Source organism: Gymnoscopelus braueri, assembly GCF_963280865.1.
Source record: "Gymnoscopelus braueri genome assembly, chromosome: 9".
NCBI classification, from domain to species: Eukaryota; Metazoa; Chordata; class Actinopteri; order Myctophiformes; family Myctophidae; genus Gymnoscopelus; species Gymnoscopelus braueri.
In genome coordinates, this window is record NC_137610.1 from 40,826,561 (window position 1) to 40,841,706 (window position 15,146).

General features: G+C 41.8%; 1 protein-coding gene across 7 annotated transcripts in view; it reads right to left on the minus strand.

The window, feature by feature from the left end:
• cald1b (caldesmon 1b) overlaps nt 1-15,146 on the minus strand; it is a 50,065-nt gene that overhangs the window by 17,734 nt on the left and 17,185 nt on the right. For 6 of the 7 annotated variants that reach the window (XR_013933807.1, XM_080438817.1, XM_080438821.1 and 3 more), the window contains exons 2-5: nt 14,755-14,856; nt 5,283-5,417; nt 3,909-4,290; nt 807-851 (exon numbers count right to left, since the gene is read on the minus strand). Coding sequence is in view for 6 of the 7 variants with exons in the window: in XM_080438817.1 (XP_080294943.1) it covers nt 807-851; nt 3,909-4,290; nt 5,283-5,417; nt 14,755-14,828 (636 nt within the window). In the remaining variant the exon portion in view is untranslated. The remainder of the gene's footprint in view (nt 1-806; nt 852-3,908; nt 4,291-5,282; nt 5,418-14,754; nt 14,857-15,146) is intronic. The other variant, XM_080438820.1, reaches the window with a different exon arrangement.

Consider the following 15,146-nt stretch of genomic DNA (forward strand, 5'->3'; position numbering starts at 1 on the left):
CTAAAACAAAACAGGAAAACAAAACGAAAACTGAATACAAACTGAAAATGAACAAAAAATGCAAAACTATCTCAAACTAACTAACGAAATTGAATTGCATGTAAAATCATCTTTATTTCGTGTTTCGCCATCATATCTGTTGTCATGCATTCTTTCACCCTACCCTTTCTGCTTCTATAAATCTAGGCTTTCCTCATAATACTAAAACTAAATAAAAAACTTGTCATTTCTTAAAACCTAAACTAAAACTACTTGTGCAATCGTAAAATTAACTAAATCTAAACTGAAATCAAACACCCAACAAAACAAAACAAAAAGGGTAAGTAATGAAAATATCAAAACCTTAACACATTGACTGCCAAAGACATAATATTACGTCATCATGGTGTTGTTAGTGATTACGCTAGAGGGCGCTCTTCATCAACCTATGAATGATGCCTTGACTTCGAGAGAAGAATCCAACCGGAAATGACGTCATCTAAAACATTTTCACCCCGTCCACTACAATGTTATCAGATTTATAAAAATACATTTACTGTACCTCGGATTTCTTTTCCCAGATAGCGTTTTTGGTGAAAACAAGCTATATTCAACTGCCGATAACTACAAAACGGACGATCACGGTTACAATGTTTTTTTTTCCCGGTGGAAAGAAGAGAGACTCGTCTTTCCAGGAGACATCGTTTGTTTACATCCGGGTTGAAAACATTATTCTGTGGATCGTCGAAAAGACTCAAAATAAGGTGAATTAATTCATTAATTAATAAATACCTGGCAAACTGTAACAGTGCATCAGACATACATACCCCGGCCCTGGCAGTTGATGTCCTTGATGGCTCCTCTGCAGGCGCCTGTTCATAGGAAAAGACAAAAGTAGGGGCTTTTTTTAAGACCTTTTTGTATTAAAAGGGGGACATTAATGTTTTTTTTTCCTCTTGAAAAGGGGGGGGGGGGGTATTAAGGTTAAGTTCTGTAAGACAGTTGAGGTGAAATTGTAAGTAGATGATGCACTTTTCACCAAATAGCACTGGCTAACCATAATAACTGACTAGTCAATTTTCTCTAAGTCTGTAATAATGACTATTACATTTTGGCTCAGAAGCCCTCAGATTGGAACATTCATATTTTTGTCAAAAAGGGGGCATTAACTTTCTGGGCATTAAAAAGGGGGGCGTAAAAATCTGGCCATTAGATTTTTTTTTGTTTTTCAACAAGACAAACATGGCCTCAAGTGTCTCAGCATACATCTCAACATAGTAAAGCTCAATTTATAGGTCATCGCGTCACGGTGTCGCTTTCCGACAATAACTGATCACGACGCGTTGTTAGCTTGAAGATCAGGTCATGCAAAGCATGATGGGATTGGGAGTGCAAAAAACAAAAAAGAACAAAACGAAGCTTGGATAACTCAAATGTTGCCCCCATCCAAAGCCATTTCATCTTCAGGATGAGTTTCTGTTACATTGTAACGTCTGTATTGTGTTACTTTTCAAAGAGGGAGCGTAAAATCAATGACTTCATTTGAGTTATCCGGGATTTGGGAGTGGTTGCCGGTTTAAAGCCCTGACAGACAGTCACATGATACCTCCTCTCTCTTCTTCTTTTCCTCCATCTCTCGCTTTTCCTCCTCTTCCTCTCTCTTCTTCTTTTCCTCCATCTCTCGCCTTTTCAGCTTTTCCTCCTCTTCCTCTCTCTTCTTCTTCTCCTCCTCCGCCTCCCTCCTCTTCCGTTGGTCCTCCTCCTCTCTCTTCTTCTTCTCCTCCGTCTCTCTTTTCCGCATTTCCTCCTCCTCTTCTTCTTTCTTCTTCCTTTCTTCCACTTCCTTCCTCTGCTTCTCTTCCTCCTCTCTCTGGCTCTTCTCCTCCAGTTCCTGTCTCTTCTGCTTCTCCTCTTCCTCCTTTCGCCTCATTTCCTCCTCCAGCTCATTTTGACGTTTCTCCTCTTCCTCTCTCTTCTTCTTCTCCTCCTCCGCCTCCCTCCTCTTCCGTTGGTCCTCCTCCTCTCTCTTCTTCTTCTCCTCCGTCTCTCTTTTCCGCTTTTCCTCCTCCTCTTCTTTCTTCTTCCTTTCTTCCACTTCCTTCCTCTGCTTCTCTTCCTCCTCTCTCTGGCTCTTCTCCTCCAGTTCCTGTCTCTTCTGCTTCTCCTCTTCCTCCTTTCGCCTCATTTCCTCCTCCAGCTCATTTTGTCGTTTCTCCTCTTCCTCACTCTTCCTCCTCTCCACCTCTTCCTCTCTCTTCCGCTTCTCTTCTTCTTCTTCTTCTTCCTCTCTCTTCCTCCTCTCCTCCTGTTCTTCCGCGTCAGCGCCAGGAGCAACTTCCTCTTGGGTTTCTCTCTCTCCTAAATCTGATTGTTCTATGTTTGGTTCTGAAGCTACAGGCTCCTCCTCCTCAACCTCCTCCTAAGGTAAGATAAGGTGCATGTCTTTTCTATACATTTACTTGAATGTGACCATATTTAAAAACAACTTGTCATCCCTAAATGTTCACATTAGGTTATTACAGTTAAAGTAATACTGGGTAACTTTTTCAACAAAACTAAAGTTAAATTGTATATCTTTTGTGAGTGACAAATGTTTCACAACACCCAATCCATGAATTTCACCCCCGAAAGCCTTTTATAAACTATTTTCTATTGAAACGGTGGCTAGGGTAGTCATTCCCGCGAAAATTACGTCATCCGGCCGGAAAACGGAAACGGAAATGCACCGGTTTCCTGTTTGGCCAGGAACTACCGCGCTAATAACAAAAAGGAATCTCACGCTGTTTTTAAGAGATTGTAGGATTTGAAGATCGAAAAACAACAGCAAAAGAAAACACAGCTCACGGTAACTAAAGCACCACTGGCTAAGAGAAACGATCCACAGATAGTATAAAACAATTAAAAGAACGCTTTTTGAAACGCTTCCGTCTTCCGGTGAAAACAAATGGAATTCTGGGTAACGCAGGAATAAACGAACGACCTGCAGTGACGGTAATGATCAGCAGAGGCTGCTAAAAATCGTTATTTGTGGACTTGCATTGCAATATTTGTGTTTTTTTTTTTTAAATCAAGATCTTTTGAAAATAGCAGATGTACAAGCTCAAAACACTTTGCAGTGCAACACGTTGTGAGCTTGTAGATCTGCTATTTTCAAAGAGCCAATATATAGTTAAAGTGGTTGAAATGATTTGTATCCTATATTAAAGGGTAAGACCACTTTGGTAGAGGTTTGGGTTGTGTATTTACCTTGCCATGATGTAACTCCAAAGGTGGACAAGAAAGCAAAAATAATTGCTCCATTGATTAGAAATTGATCATTCTAAATTTGCTCCTCATTGAATTACATTGTACGGTAAAACAGCTCTCAAAGTCACTCTTTTAGCACGTAAACGAACACGAACAAAGCTTATTCAGACAATATAGAACATCACCAAACCCAGTACTGTTTTTTTTTGTAATAAAAATGTTAACTTCCTGCTGATTTTACTATTTGAAGATCCGGATCCGGATCCGCGAATCCAGTCCGGGTTTTCTTCTTAATAAAAATAGCAAAATCAACAGGAAGTTAACATTTTTATATAAAAAAAAAACAGTACTGGGTTTGGTGATGTTCTATATTGTCTGAATCAGCTTTGTTTGCGTTTGTTTAGGTGCTAAAAGAGTGACTTTGAGAGCTGTTTTACCGTACAATGTAAGTCAATGAGGAGCTTATTTTGAATTATCAATTTCTAATCAATGGAGCAATTATTTTTTATTTCTTGTCCACCTTTGGAGTTACATCATGGCAAGGTAAATACACAACCCAAACCTCTACCAAAGTGGTCTTGCCCTTTAACTCATTTTGCTGGGGACTCCCTGGAACCTCCTCAAGGACGCCTGGGGGGTCCCCGGATCCCCACTTTGAGAACCACTGACATAGAGGACCTTACCTCCTTCTCCACTACCTCCTCTGGCTCAGGAACACCCGCTGCTTCTTCAGCCTTAGGAGACTCTTCCTCCACCTTCTCCTCCTCCTCCGTCCCCCAGGAGTTTGGAGTCTTGGAGGTTGCCACCTCCTCCTGAGCTGGTTCCTCCTCCTCCTCCTCCTTCACCTCCTCCTCCTCCTTCTGCTCCTCTGCTTCTCGGTGGGCGGAGGAGTCCTCCTCTGTGCCGTTGGTGGTGATGGTGGGGTCAAACTCCTTTTGTCTGTCCACAGCCTCCTTCATCCTCTTCTGCCGGCGCTCCTCCCTCTTGGCCAGACGGTCATCAAGCAAGACCTGCTCATCATCTGCTCCACCATCTCCCCCGGCGGATGTCTCCGTCTCCGTCACGCTACCAGGGGGACATAAACCACACTCATTCACAACATTCCCATTTCGGATGCTGTCAATGCACTAAATCGGGCATTATCACGTTTAATCAGACTATTGATTGGTCTAAGTAGGTTACATACTGACCTACCCACATTTAATCAGACTATTGATTGGTCTAAGTAGGTTACATACTGACCTACCCACATTTAATCAGACTATTGACTGGTCTAATCAAGAGATACTGACATAACGACGGGGCTCAGTAGGTGTTTTGTATTAAGTATAGTTTTGGACCGCGACGGAGGCGCACCGTCTCAAGCGAACTTGAGCCACGAGAGGCACCACCGAGCGAGCAAAAGTGCGCGAGTTGCCCTGCTGAACGTTGCTAAGTTCGCTTGAGCCAACTCAGCTCCGTCTGAGTTATGTACCGATAGGCACAGAATCATAAATCATGTTTTGGGGTGAGCGTTTACCCCAACTTTCATCAACCCACAGAATGACGACAAAACACCAACTGAGCCTCGTCGGTAGGTCAGTATCCCACCTACTTAGACCAATCAATAGTCTGATTAAACGTGATAATGTCCCATTCAGTGCATTGACAGCATCCGAAGCATTAACTCATCTTACTCTGTTGCATGGCGGTGTCACGTACCGACAAGAACTTATCTTCAAGCTAAAAATGGAGTAAGCAATTGTCTGTGTTTTTAAAATGTTGTCCAGCAAACATCAATGCACACACTGTATTAGGAGGTCTGAAGCGTGACCTTTAATTAAACATAACATGCTACAGTACATTCTGTACAGTATGGCTCCCTCAAGAACTTATCTTCAAGCTAAAAATGGACTGATGATGTAATGACATCATTAGGACGTCTGAAGCGTAACCTTTAATTACACATAACATGCTACAGTACATTCTGTACAGTGTACAGTATTGTGGCTCATTTATACTTTGTTGAGCAACTGTGTCGTCGTCGTATGACAAAAATGAAAATGAAAACTTTTTACCTGTTGTTGGTGTTGATGATGACTTCAGCACCTCCAGATTCCTCTCCTTCCCTCATCTTCTTCCTCTCCTCTCTGGCACGCCTCCTCTCCTCCCGAGCAGCTTCGTCGTCATCGTCATTGATGGCACCGGTCGGCCTGAGACAGCACAACGTACACTCACATTTAAATGGATGATATTAGCGAAACAGCTACAAACCACTGAGAGAAATAATGGACCCTTTTCGCAGACGTGTCATTCAGCGTAAACACAGCTGCAGCTAATTGAATAGTGGGTCCATTTGATTTAGGCGTACCGGTTAGCAAGCGTTGACAATACTATTGGCTACTGCTTCCTCTTTGGCACACCTAAATCAAACAGACTCGTTATTATGTTTAATTAGCTGCAGATGTCTTTGCCCTGCTAACTTTGTGAAAAGGGTCCATGTTGCCAGGTAGTGATCCCCACACATTTTTGTAGCTTAAGTGTTTCCCACATTTTTTGTGATAAACATAGCATTTTTCAGGGTTCCATCTTACTGTAGTAAGACTAAACCATATGTAGTGAGCCAAGCACAATATTACTGAGAGCTTCTCAGAGTTCACTTTAAATGAAAAAGTGGGGCAGTTGTAGCTGAGTGTGTAGATAGTCCGCCTGGGAAACAGAAGGTCCCCGGTTCATGCCCGGTCTGTGTGTCGATGTCGAAGTGTCCCTGAGCAAGACACTTAACCCTTAACTGCTTCCCAAACGCTGTACTTATAGACCATATTCATTTCACACGGTGGCCATGTTGGCATTTTGCATTGAAAGAACGGGGTGGCATCTCATTAACTTAATAGCAAAATGGCCGCCGTATGAATATGGTCTATAGCGCTCACTGCTCCTAATGGAGGAGGACAGTATGTGCAAAGATTACCCCAAAGGATTTGGGACCAAATTTAATTTATTATTATTAAATCTAAACAGTATTAGACCTCATGCAGGAAATAATGCAGGCTACATATACAGTAGAATTACTCTTATCCATGATTTTTTTTCATCTTTTGTTAGTAGCCATTGATTTCTGGGATTCACCAATGTTTTCTTATTTTTGCAGGTAAGATATAATTATAGAGTAGTCCAAGATAACAAAGAAACCTCCTATTTTTATACAGCTAAAGAGCCTGCAGGTTACTGATAGCAGTCAAGCCTTGGCAAGTCTTACAATTATCAAAAAGGACTGCTGTTTATCAGGTCTTCTCTTTTTGTACATGAGTATGGTTAATGTGTGGCCCTGAATGCATACTGCAGTAGAACACCTGCAGCCAATTAGCCATTAGGCTAAAAGGAGAGCTGAGATTACTGATCCTTCCCCCACAATTTGTTTATTAAGCATAATTCATTATGTAGATTTTTATTACTTTAGTTTTGGAGATCTCTGGTAGTCCAGTTTTGGGGTTTTGCTTGGTTTAATTTTGTCCGTTTTGTGTTTTAGTATTTTGGCAGAAGAGCTGTGTCAACGTTTCTTTACTATATTATTTTATACTTGGTTACGTTTTTCTTCTTTTGTCTGCAAGCAGTCGTGGCATCCTTTCATTACGTTTGACAAACTCTTTGTTGAGCCTCGGTTGAACGGCCTATCAAGTGTATTGATAGGCCTGTTGAAAAGCATACAGTAGATCTTGCACCGTAGCAGACAACAGTTTCCAACAGCGAGAGTTCTTCATCGTATCACCTAAACTAAACACATTTGTCCATATATAGAGCTGTTATGACATCATGCACATTAAACTTGACCAGTCTCAGAACGTACTTGAGTGCACAAGAAGAACGAGGAAGGCTCGGTCCTCTGTGAAACACTGACACTTAACATTCTTGGCGGTCAAATAATTAACTCTATGCATGGGACCACATGGCCAGAGCCCCGATGCAATATCCTGATCCCCATGTCCCATACGCTCCTCCTGACCTCCAAAGAGAAACCATCTAAGACAGGATGAGGTTCCATGGATGTTGGAGATAGAAGCTTAATAACACACCCTGCATGTGTCTCAGTCTCTCAGATCCAAATGTCACACTGATGAAAGAGAAAGAATACACCTAGTGAGCATCCCTTCAGGACGTCAGTATGCATTAACATAAGTAAGTTCCATGTTGAAGGAATGGGGAACGTGAACAAGATGACTGAAGGACAGAGGAAAAAGAAAAAGGGAGATAAAAAGGACTACATTTCCACCTATAAGTTACAATGAAAACATTAAACAATACGATCTGCATTCCCCAAAATAACATGCTGTCAGTACTCAGTTGGCCATCTCACAAGAACCTGTGCCTTCCCTCGTGGTATCTCCTATCTCAGCTTTCCCCACTGTCAGGCTCAGTAAAGGGGAAAATAAAAAAAGTTGACGACCCCACTGTCCTTACATAAGAAAAAAATATTTAAGAACAGGATTTAAAGCATGACAAAGTGTTTCTGAATCAATTCCAGCAATTCCTGCTTTCTCTCCCAGTCTACAGTATATCTTCCTCTCATTGCGTCTATGTCCAGACTGCAGTACGTGCCAGGCCCAGGATGTATCTCTCTAAGCATTACCAGTCTTTAAGAGGCGGGGAGAAAACTTGAAATGGCCCATTGATCGAGCTTGGGTATTATTTCCTCTGAATCCCCAGCACAATGATTTACAGATGTTGCGAGGATGGGAACCGCAAGAATCCTCTCTGTCTCTGGAACAGGACGGAAATCCTATGAATCCTCAGGCAAGGCTCTTCCGAATGGAATAGATTTTTTTTCTCGGTGAAACCAAAGAGGAAGTAATTCTATTAAATATTACTCCACCCAGCATTACACAGGTCTACTGTAAGAGTCCCATTGAAATGTCACACACAGTTAGCGAGGACAGGCTGTCAGAGTGAAGCATATCAAGTGGATGAAAAAAACACAGCTGGCAAATTTTGCTAAGATTGTTAGCCAACTAGCTCCAGTTTGGCAAATAATGAGGGGAAGAGATGGATACAATGGAACAGAGAGAGGGGGAGAGCAAGAGTGAGAGAAAAAAGATAGAGAAAGAAAAAGAATGACAGAGCAAAAAGATAGAGGGTAGGCAAGAGAGAGAGAGAGAGAGAGAGAGAGAGAGAGAGAGAGAGAGAGAGAGAGAGAGAGAGAGAGAGAGAGAGAGAGAGAGAGAGAGAGAGAGAGAGAGCAAGAGTGAGACTGCAGACTGACTGTTAATACTCCACTCAAGTTGTCAAGAGGCTGGAACATTGGGAGTTGAATATCTAGCTCTGAAATAAAAACGGCAGTCAAAACATTCCAGTGTCTGCAGTGTTTCCTTGGATCCTGCCTGCTGTGCAGAGCAGAGAAGGGAGGCAGAGGCTCAGCGACTCTGGCCAGGAAAGGCAGGGTTGCTAGGTTCTGGCTGCAGACAGTGAGAAAGCTGTTGGGCACGCCCCTTTGACCCTCAGCAGAGGAAAAGCTGATAAGGCCTCTAAAATGATAAACATTGGACTTTTAATCTGAAAGAAAACAAATAAGGGATTGATTCTACTGTACTGTATGTATTGGGTTGAGAATGATTATTTTGAACCCCCACGACTCCCAGACCATATAAAACAATATGGTCACAGACAAAAATGTCTCGCTTAGCTCTTAACCACATTACCCCTGGTATTCATTCCTATCTTAGGGACATTTTCAAAAATTTGCAAAAGATTTACATTTTTATATTTGTTTCAAAAATAAAATAGCTTATCTACATCTCACAATGTGTCCCATTGCAACACAATGTGAGCTTGTAGATCGTCTATTTTCCCTATTCGTTGTATGAATAGTATTCATTTAGCTTAAGCAGCTAAATGTTGCATATTGGCCTATCGTACAGCTGAAGAGCATAGGGATGTCAAAGGCAACATACCACATCAATAATCCTGTATAGCTAATCCTCACGCGGTACTATCCTCAAAGAAGTTATTTCCCTCAGAACGGAAAGATAGAAAGACCACTTTAATGAATAAGGATCGAGCTGGATATGACACTTTCATGTCAACACATTCCAACTGTACATATTTTCACTGTTCGGGGCATGTTTTCAATCATTCAATCATCGTCTCGCTGAACTATAAAGACGGACAAATTGGTTCTCCTTGTCCAATTGGGAGGTTGAGATCTGAGAGCATCAATTTGAATTAATAGCTCTCTTTGATCAGCCCGGAGGAGCGCAGATGTTTTCACACATTTGGGACTGAAAGTTACTTCACAGCAACGTGTTGTAAGATGTCATTAAATGTAATCTGCCATTTCTTTTCATCACAACTGTCTACCATCCAGCTGTGTGTTCATTTGTTTGATTGGTTGAGTAATTAAGTGAATAAGCCGATCATCAACACAGGTGGAAACAGCGCTGTTCATAACACAGATGTTTAGCAGTGCTGGCAGAAAATAAAGCCATCTGTTTTGCTGTTTCAGCACTGGCTGCTAACAATACAATCCAACTTAACGTATTAACTACTCAATATATGAGTTTGGTAACACTTTCTATGAATCCCATAGCTATAATTAATTAAAAACATACTTATATTGCATTATAACCTGCTTATAACACTGTATATTTATAGCTATAAGCACTACAGAAGTAGGCCTTACTTTATAACAATAAAACACATTATAGATTATAATGCATTAGAAGTATGTTTATAATGCATTTGAGATATTTTAGAAAGGGTTACCATGAGTTTTACCTTGAGACATGTAAGCTGGTTTAGGAATGGATAGATGAATAGAGTCAGGAGGCTCTGTTAGTTGAAGTTTAAGAGCTTGTTGAGCACACCTTCACCCTTTCACCCGCCATTGATTCCGTTATTGTTGGCCGCTAAGCATCCCCACTGGATCAGTTTGATTTTCAATGCATTGATGAGGCCTCAAAGAGCATGAGCCATTTCTTGTCTGAAGCCCAGCTTCTATTAACCCAGATGACAATGGTTTGCAGTATGTGAGAAATCACCCTTTAAATGAAAAGCAGAGATGTAACAGAACAGAGGTAGATGGACAGACAGTGAGAGAGCGATCCAGTTAGCCATCAGCACAGGCAAACAACTCTCTAACGAGTGTGCAGGTCAATGGAGGTCATTAGACCGTCATCTCCTGAAACACCGTCCAAGTCCCGTCTGTTCACGTCAGCTCCACAATGTACTTAACATATGGATGAGGTCAGACGCAAACTCAAATGTTCCCTTATGCAAAGAATGAACCGACATACACACGCATGCTCACTCAAATATAGAAATACAAACTTACATATATAAGCTTTGATCACTTTGCATCTGCTTCCAAGCCCTTATAAGGATAATACATCAAATTGTAAATTGGTGAGGAGAGAATCCTTGATTTGCATGTCAAAGCTGTTATAGAAAACATTAGTTGTTTTGGAGATAAACATCTCACTTCAATGTCAAAACAAACTATAGCATTTTTGTAACAGAATGATAAAGACATGCATCATTTGAATGGCTCTTTCAAAGCAGAAACACCACACCGATGATGTACTTGATACAAAACACTGCAGTCTTTAGTACTTTGTATAAGTTTTTAATGTTCTCGTGCAGGCTTCTGTGAAAGACAGCTCCAGTACAGTACTTCACTACTACTACTTCACTACTACTACTTTTTTCCCAATGTATTTTTTTTTTTACAACAACAATAAATTCAAAACACACAAAGAAAAGTAGAAATACAGTGCAGTAACCAATACAATATGTTACTGTAAAATCACAGAAACAAAAAATAATTACAGTAAGTTTGAGTGCCATGGCAAAACAAAACAGTATTGTAAGGGATGGGGTGTATGTATGGTTTATGGATCCCGCATTCTGTTAGGGTCTGACCACAATCACCTCATCCATATCACAAGCAATGTCATCCCTGGCTAGGCAACAGGGAAAATATCGCCATGTGTGCCGTATCCAAGCCTGGGCTGACCCCACCTCAATGTCTCCACATGCCTCTTCCACTGCTTGCAGAAGTGGGCATGTGGTTCATTCACTTTCCAACGGCAAGCCAAAAATAATTCCTCAATCAGACAGAGAAATAGGGAGTACGTGGGCTAGGGCTAGTATACAACTGTGAAGTTAATGTGGCTGGTGAACCAGTCCCGGACCAGAGCAGCCTGGTGGAAACGTAACATGATCGCAGATAACAACAAACCATGGCCTGCTTTGGTCCATCCTGAACTGAATAACTGTACTAGGTAGTGCAGTAGTTCTTGAAAAGATTAAATTGAATGGTTTTAATGTGATAATACTAACTACCTGCTACAAAACAAGGCAGGTGCCACCATAGACATTACGGTACCCCTCGCACGCACGCACGCACGCACGCACGCACGCACGCACGCACGCACGCACGCACGCACGCACGCACGCACGCACGCACGCACGCACGCACGCACGCACGCACGCACGCACGCACGCACGCACGCACGCACGCACGCACGCACGCACGCACGCACGCACGCACGCACGCACGCACGTGGCCCATAGGTCAGGAACCTATCTCCTGTTTCTGTAGTGTGAGGTGGCTTTATGTACAAGTACAACCCCCAGCCATGATGTACAAGAACAGGCCATTGTTCTGGTCCTGTATTACAGTACAGTACAGTACATATTAACATATACTTGCACATAGTCATAGTGAATGTTGTTTGACTTCAACTGTGTACAGCTCTGCTGTAAGTGTTGACGCAAGATGCAGTGTTGATAGACTGACACGGATTTGGAGCGTTGCGTGATGATCTGTGATATTTGCGCTCATAGTTGATGAAGGAGGACGGTGTTATTTGCCAACACTATATTGACAATGATCAGTTCCTGTTCATAGGGGAACAGATGTTGCCTTCCACTCTCAGGAGGTCGGCTGAAAGTTCTGTAGAAAATGATGTCATTGATTAGGTTATTTTTTGTACATACTGTACCATGAGACTGTACACGGTAACATCAAAACTATATTATATGTATTCCACAGCATTATACAAAAAAAAATGTATTGTGATGCAGACTTAGGTACAGTCTGGTGTAGAAATTTGAAGACATACCTGTTCTTCAGTCTACAGGTCCATGTTATGGATGCTACCGCATAGCGACTCAGGTTGGTCAGGTTTTGCCAAGCCTCCCTCATCGCTAGGCAATGATGTGTGTGACACGATCCACCAAAGTGGCCCTTATGTCATCAGAAATGTCTCTGTATATTGCCTGGTCCACTTCTTTGTTCTTGTCCTCGTCCTCATCCGTTCTCTCTTCCTCTTCCTGCTCTCTCTCTCTTCCCCTACCTCTTCCTCTCTCTCTCACTGCCTCAATGTTTTGCAAAGGTCTCACAAAAGAGGTGAGCCTACCTGAGGCCCGATTTGTAGCACGAAGGCTCTGACTGATAGGTGCTCAATTAGTGTGAAAGTGTTTTCATGTGTATGTGTTTGTTGCCAATCTCAGGTCTGTTTTGCATTTTGTTTTCACAACGACTCCAAGAGATTGCACTTTTGAAGAAAGTGTAATGTAAGAAAGCGTAGTGTTTCGCAAGAAGTGCGTTGCAGAATTGCAAACCAAGTGCAGAGCAGAAAATGTGTTTGTACTTTTTTTGTATGGTGCTTTTGTTTAAGGCATGGTTACAGTTTAGATGCTTTTGTCCAAGCATTCACTTAAAGTGTGTAAGCAATGTCTGTATGTATCGATCAATGTAACATCTTGAATGTAATTACGAAATACTTTGAGTGTTCATACAATATGAACTTTATAAATGATGTATCTAAGTTAAAACAACATGAAGGAAGGATAGGCACAAATAAGCTTTGAGCTTCAGCCTATGCCTTTTTGATCAATCAACATGAACCATTGGATTATAGTGTGGTATGTTTGGTGTAATTGTTGATGTGGATCAAAATAAACTAAACTAAACTGAAAACTGAAACTGAAACTGTTTGGTGAAAAGAACTTGGAATGTACATTTCCACAGTAAAGGTGAGTAGAATAGCATCAGTGAGGTCTGCCACCAACACATCATAGTGGCTTGTACTGGTATATGGCAATTAATTTCCACTTTTTTCAGCACACTTTGATACTGTATGTATTAGGCCACATATCAGAGATATGATTCCTATCTCTGGGACCCAAATCTACACAATAAAATCCTCAGTGTTAATTTAACTCAGTACTAATTTAACTACAAATGGAACCAAATGGGCTGTAAGGGTCCATTTGGTTCCATTTGTACACTCCCTGAGTTACAGATCTGTGCAGGCCCATTTAGTTCCTAACCATGAACAATTCAGCCGGGGACCCCTTGGAACCCCCTCAAGGACCCCTGAGGGTCCCTGGACCTCACATTGAGAACCACTCACCTAAATAAAAACTGTGATGTATGAATATCCATAAGGATATTATGGGATTATTGTGCCCAATAAACATTGCAAATGGGGACGTTCTCCACCAGAAGTAGTGGAATGTAAGGCTCAGCCATTCCAACATCTTGCCCTGCTGAGGTGCAGACATTCATCACGTTTGTTTGTGAGCAGTAAAGTGAGTCAGCCAGACAGCGTTGAAACTAATGAGGCTTTGAATTATGATGCTGTGGATAATGAAAAAGGTATGTCCCCAGTTCTGTCTCTCTCTCTCTGTGTGTCTCTCTCTCTGTGTGTGTGTGTGTGTGTGTGTGTGTGTGTGTGTGTGTGTGTGTGTGTGTGTGTGTGTGTGTGTGTGTGTGTGTGTGTGTGTGTGTGTGTGTCTGTGACTGTGTGTGTGCGCGCGCGTGTGCATGCATGCATGTCTCTCTGATAGAGTCTTTGAATGCTCGTGTCCATGTGTATGTGATCTAAAGTGTTTCTAACATGAAAGCAGACTTCCATTACTTGCACTTTATTGACTCATGCCTCATCTAAGAAATAAACAATATGAACATGACCACCACACGACACCAGAGCAGTGTGTGTGTGTGTGTGTGTGTGTGTGTGTGTGTGTGTGTGTGTGTGTGTGTGTGTGTGTGTGTGTGTGTGTGTGTGTGTGTGTGTGTGTGTGTGTGTGTGTGTGTGTGTGTGTGTGTGTGTGTGCGCGTGTCTGTGTGCGTGCGGTGTGCGTGCGTGCGCGCGCGTGTGTGTGTGTGCGCAGATGCACACAGAATGTGCAAATGAATTTTATAATTTTGACAATGAGGAGTATACAATATTGCAACTTACTCGTCACGAACGCACCATAGAGTTAAAAATAAGGAGCACACTCTTTGAATAAAACCAACTTGAGACACTGTGGAATACGTCCTGACGTGAGTTCACTGAGTTTACAGTTAGGCCCCCAACACTAACAGAGCTATCTAAGTGCCAGACTGAAGTGAAAAACTGAGCTTCCCAAAAAAGTGCCTGAACAAAACAAACTAATAGGAAACTCAGGACGGGAATTTATAACAATCATACAATGAAGTGTTAGCGCAAATGTCAAAAATATGTCATTTTTTATATTTATAAATGAGCCTTGTAGATCACTCACTTCTCTGTTTCCACCCGCATCTGCTCTCTCCTCTGTCTCCTCAGCTCCATACGGCGTTCAAAGTCATCGTCCATGATGTCCAAAGGTTCTCCTGTGTTCACGCTGAGACACAAATCAGACACAAATCAATATTAACCAATCTCAGTACCAAAAGTTATCAATTCATTAATCAATTAATTATTCATTGGATGAATCAAGTGAATCTCTCTATTCATCCAATCAGGCATTCAAACATTTATTATGTAGCATAGTACTGCAAGACCATTTCGCATTGTTGTCCCATGTAGAAAATGTCATTTCATTACTATAGGGTCACCAAATGCAGTACGACTCCTAGTATGACTGTGCATTTAAAACCCCAAGTCACTTCATATCAGTACAGTGCCAAGCCT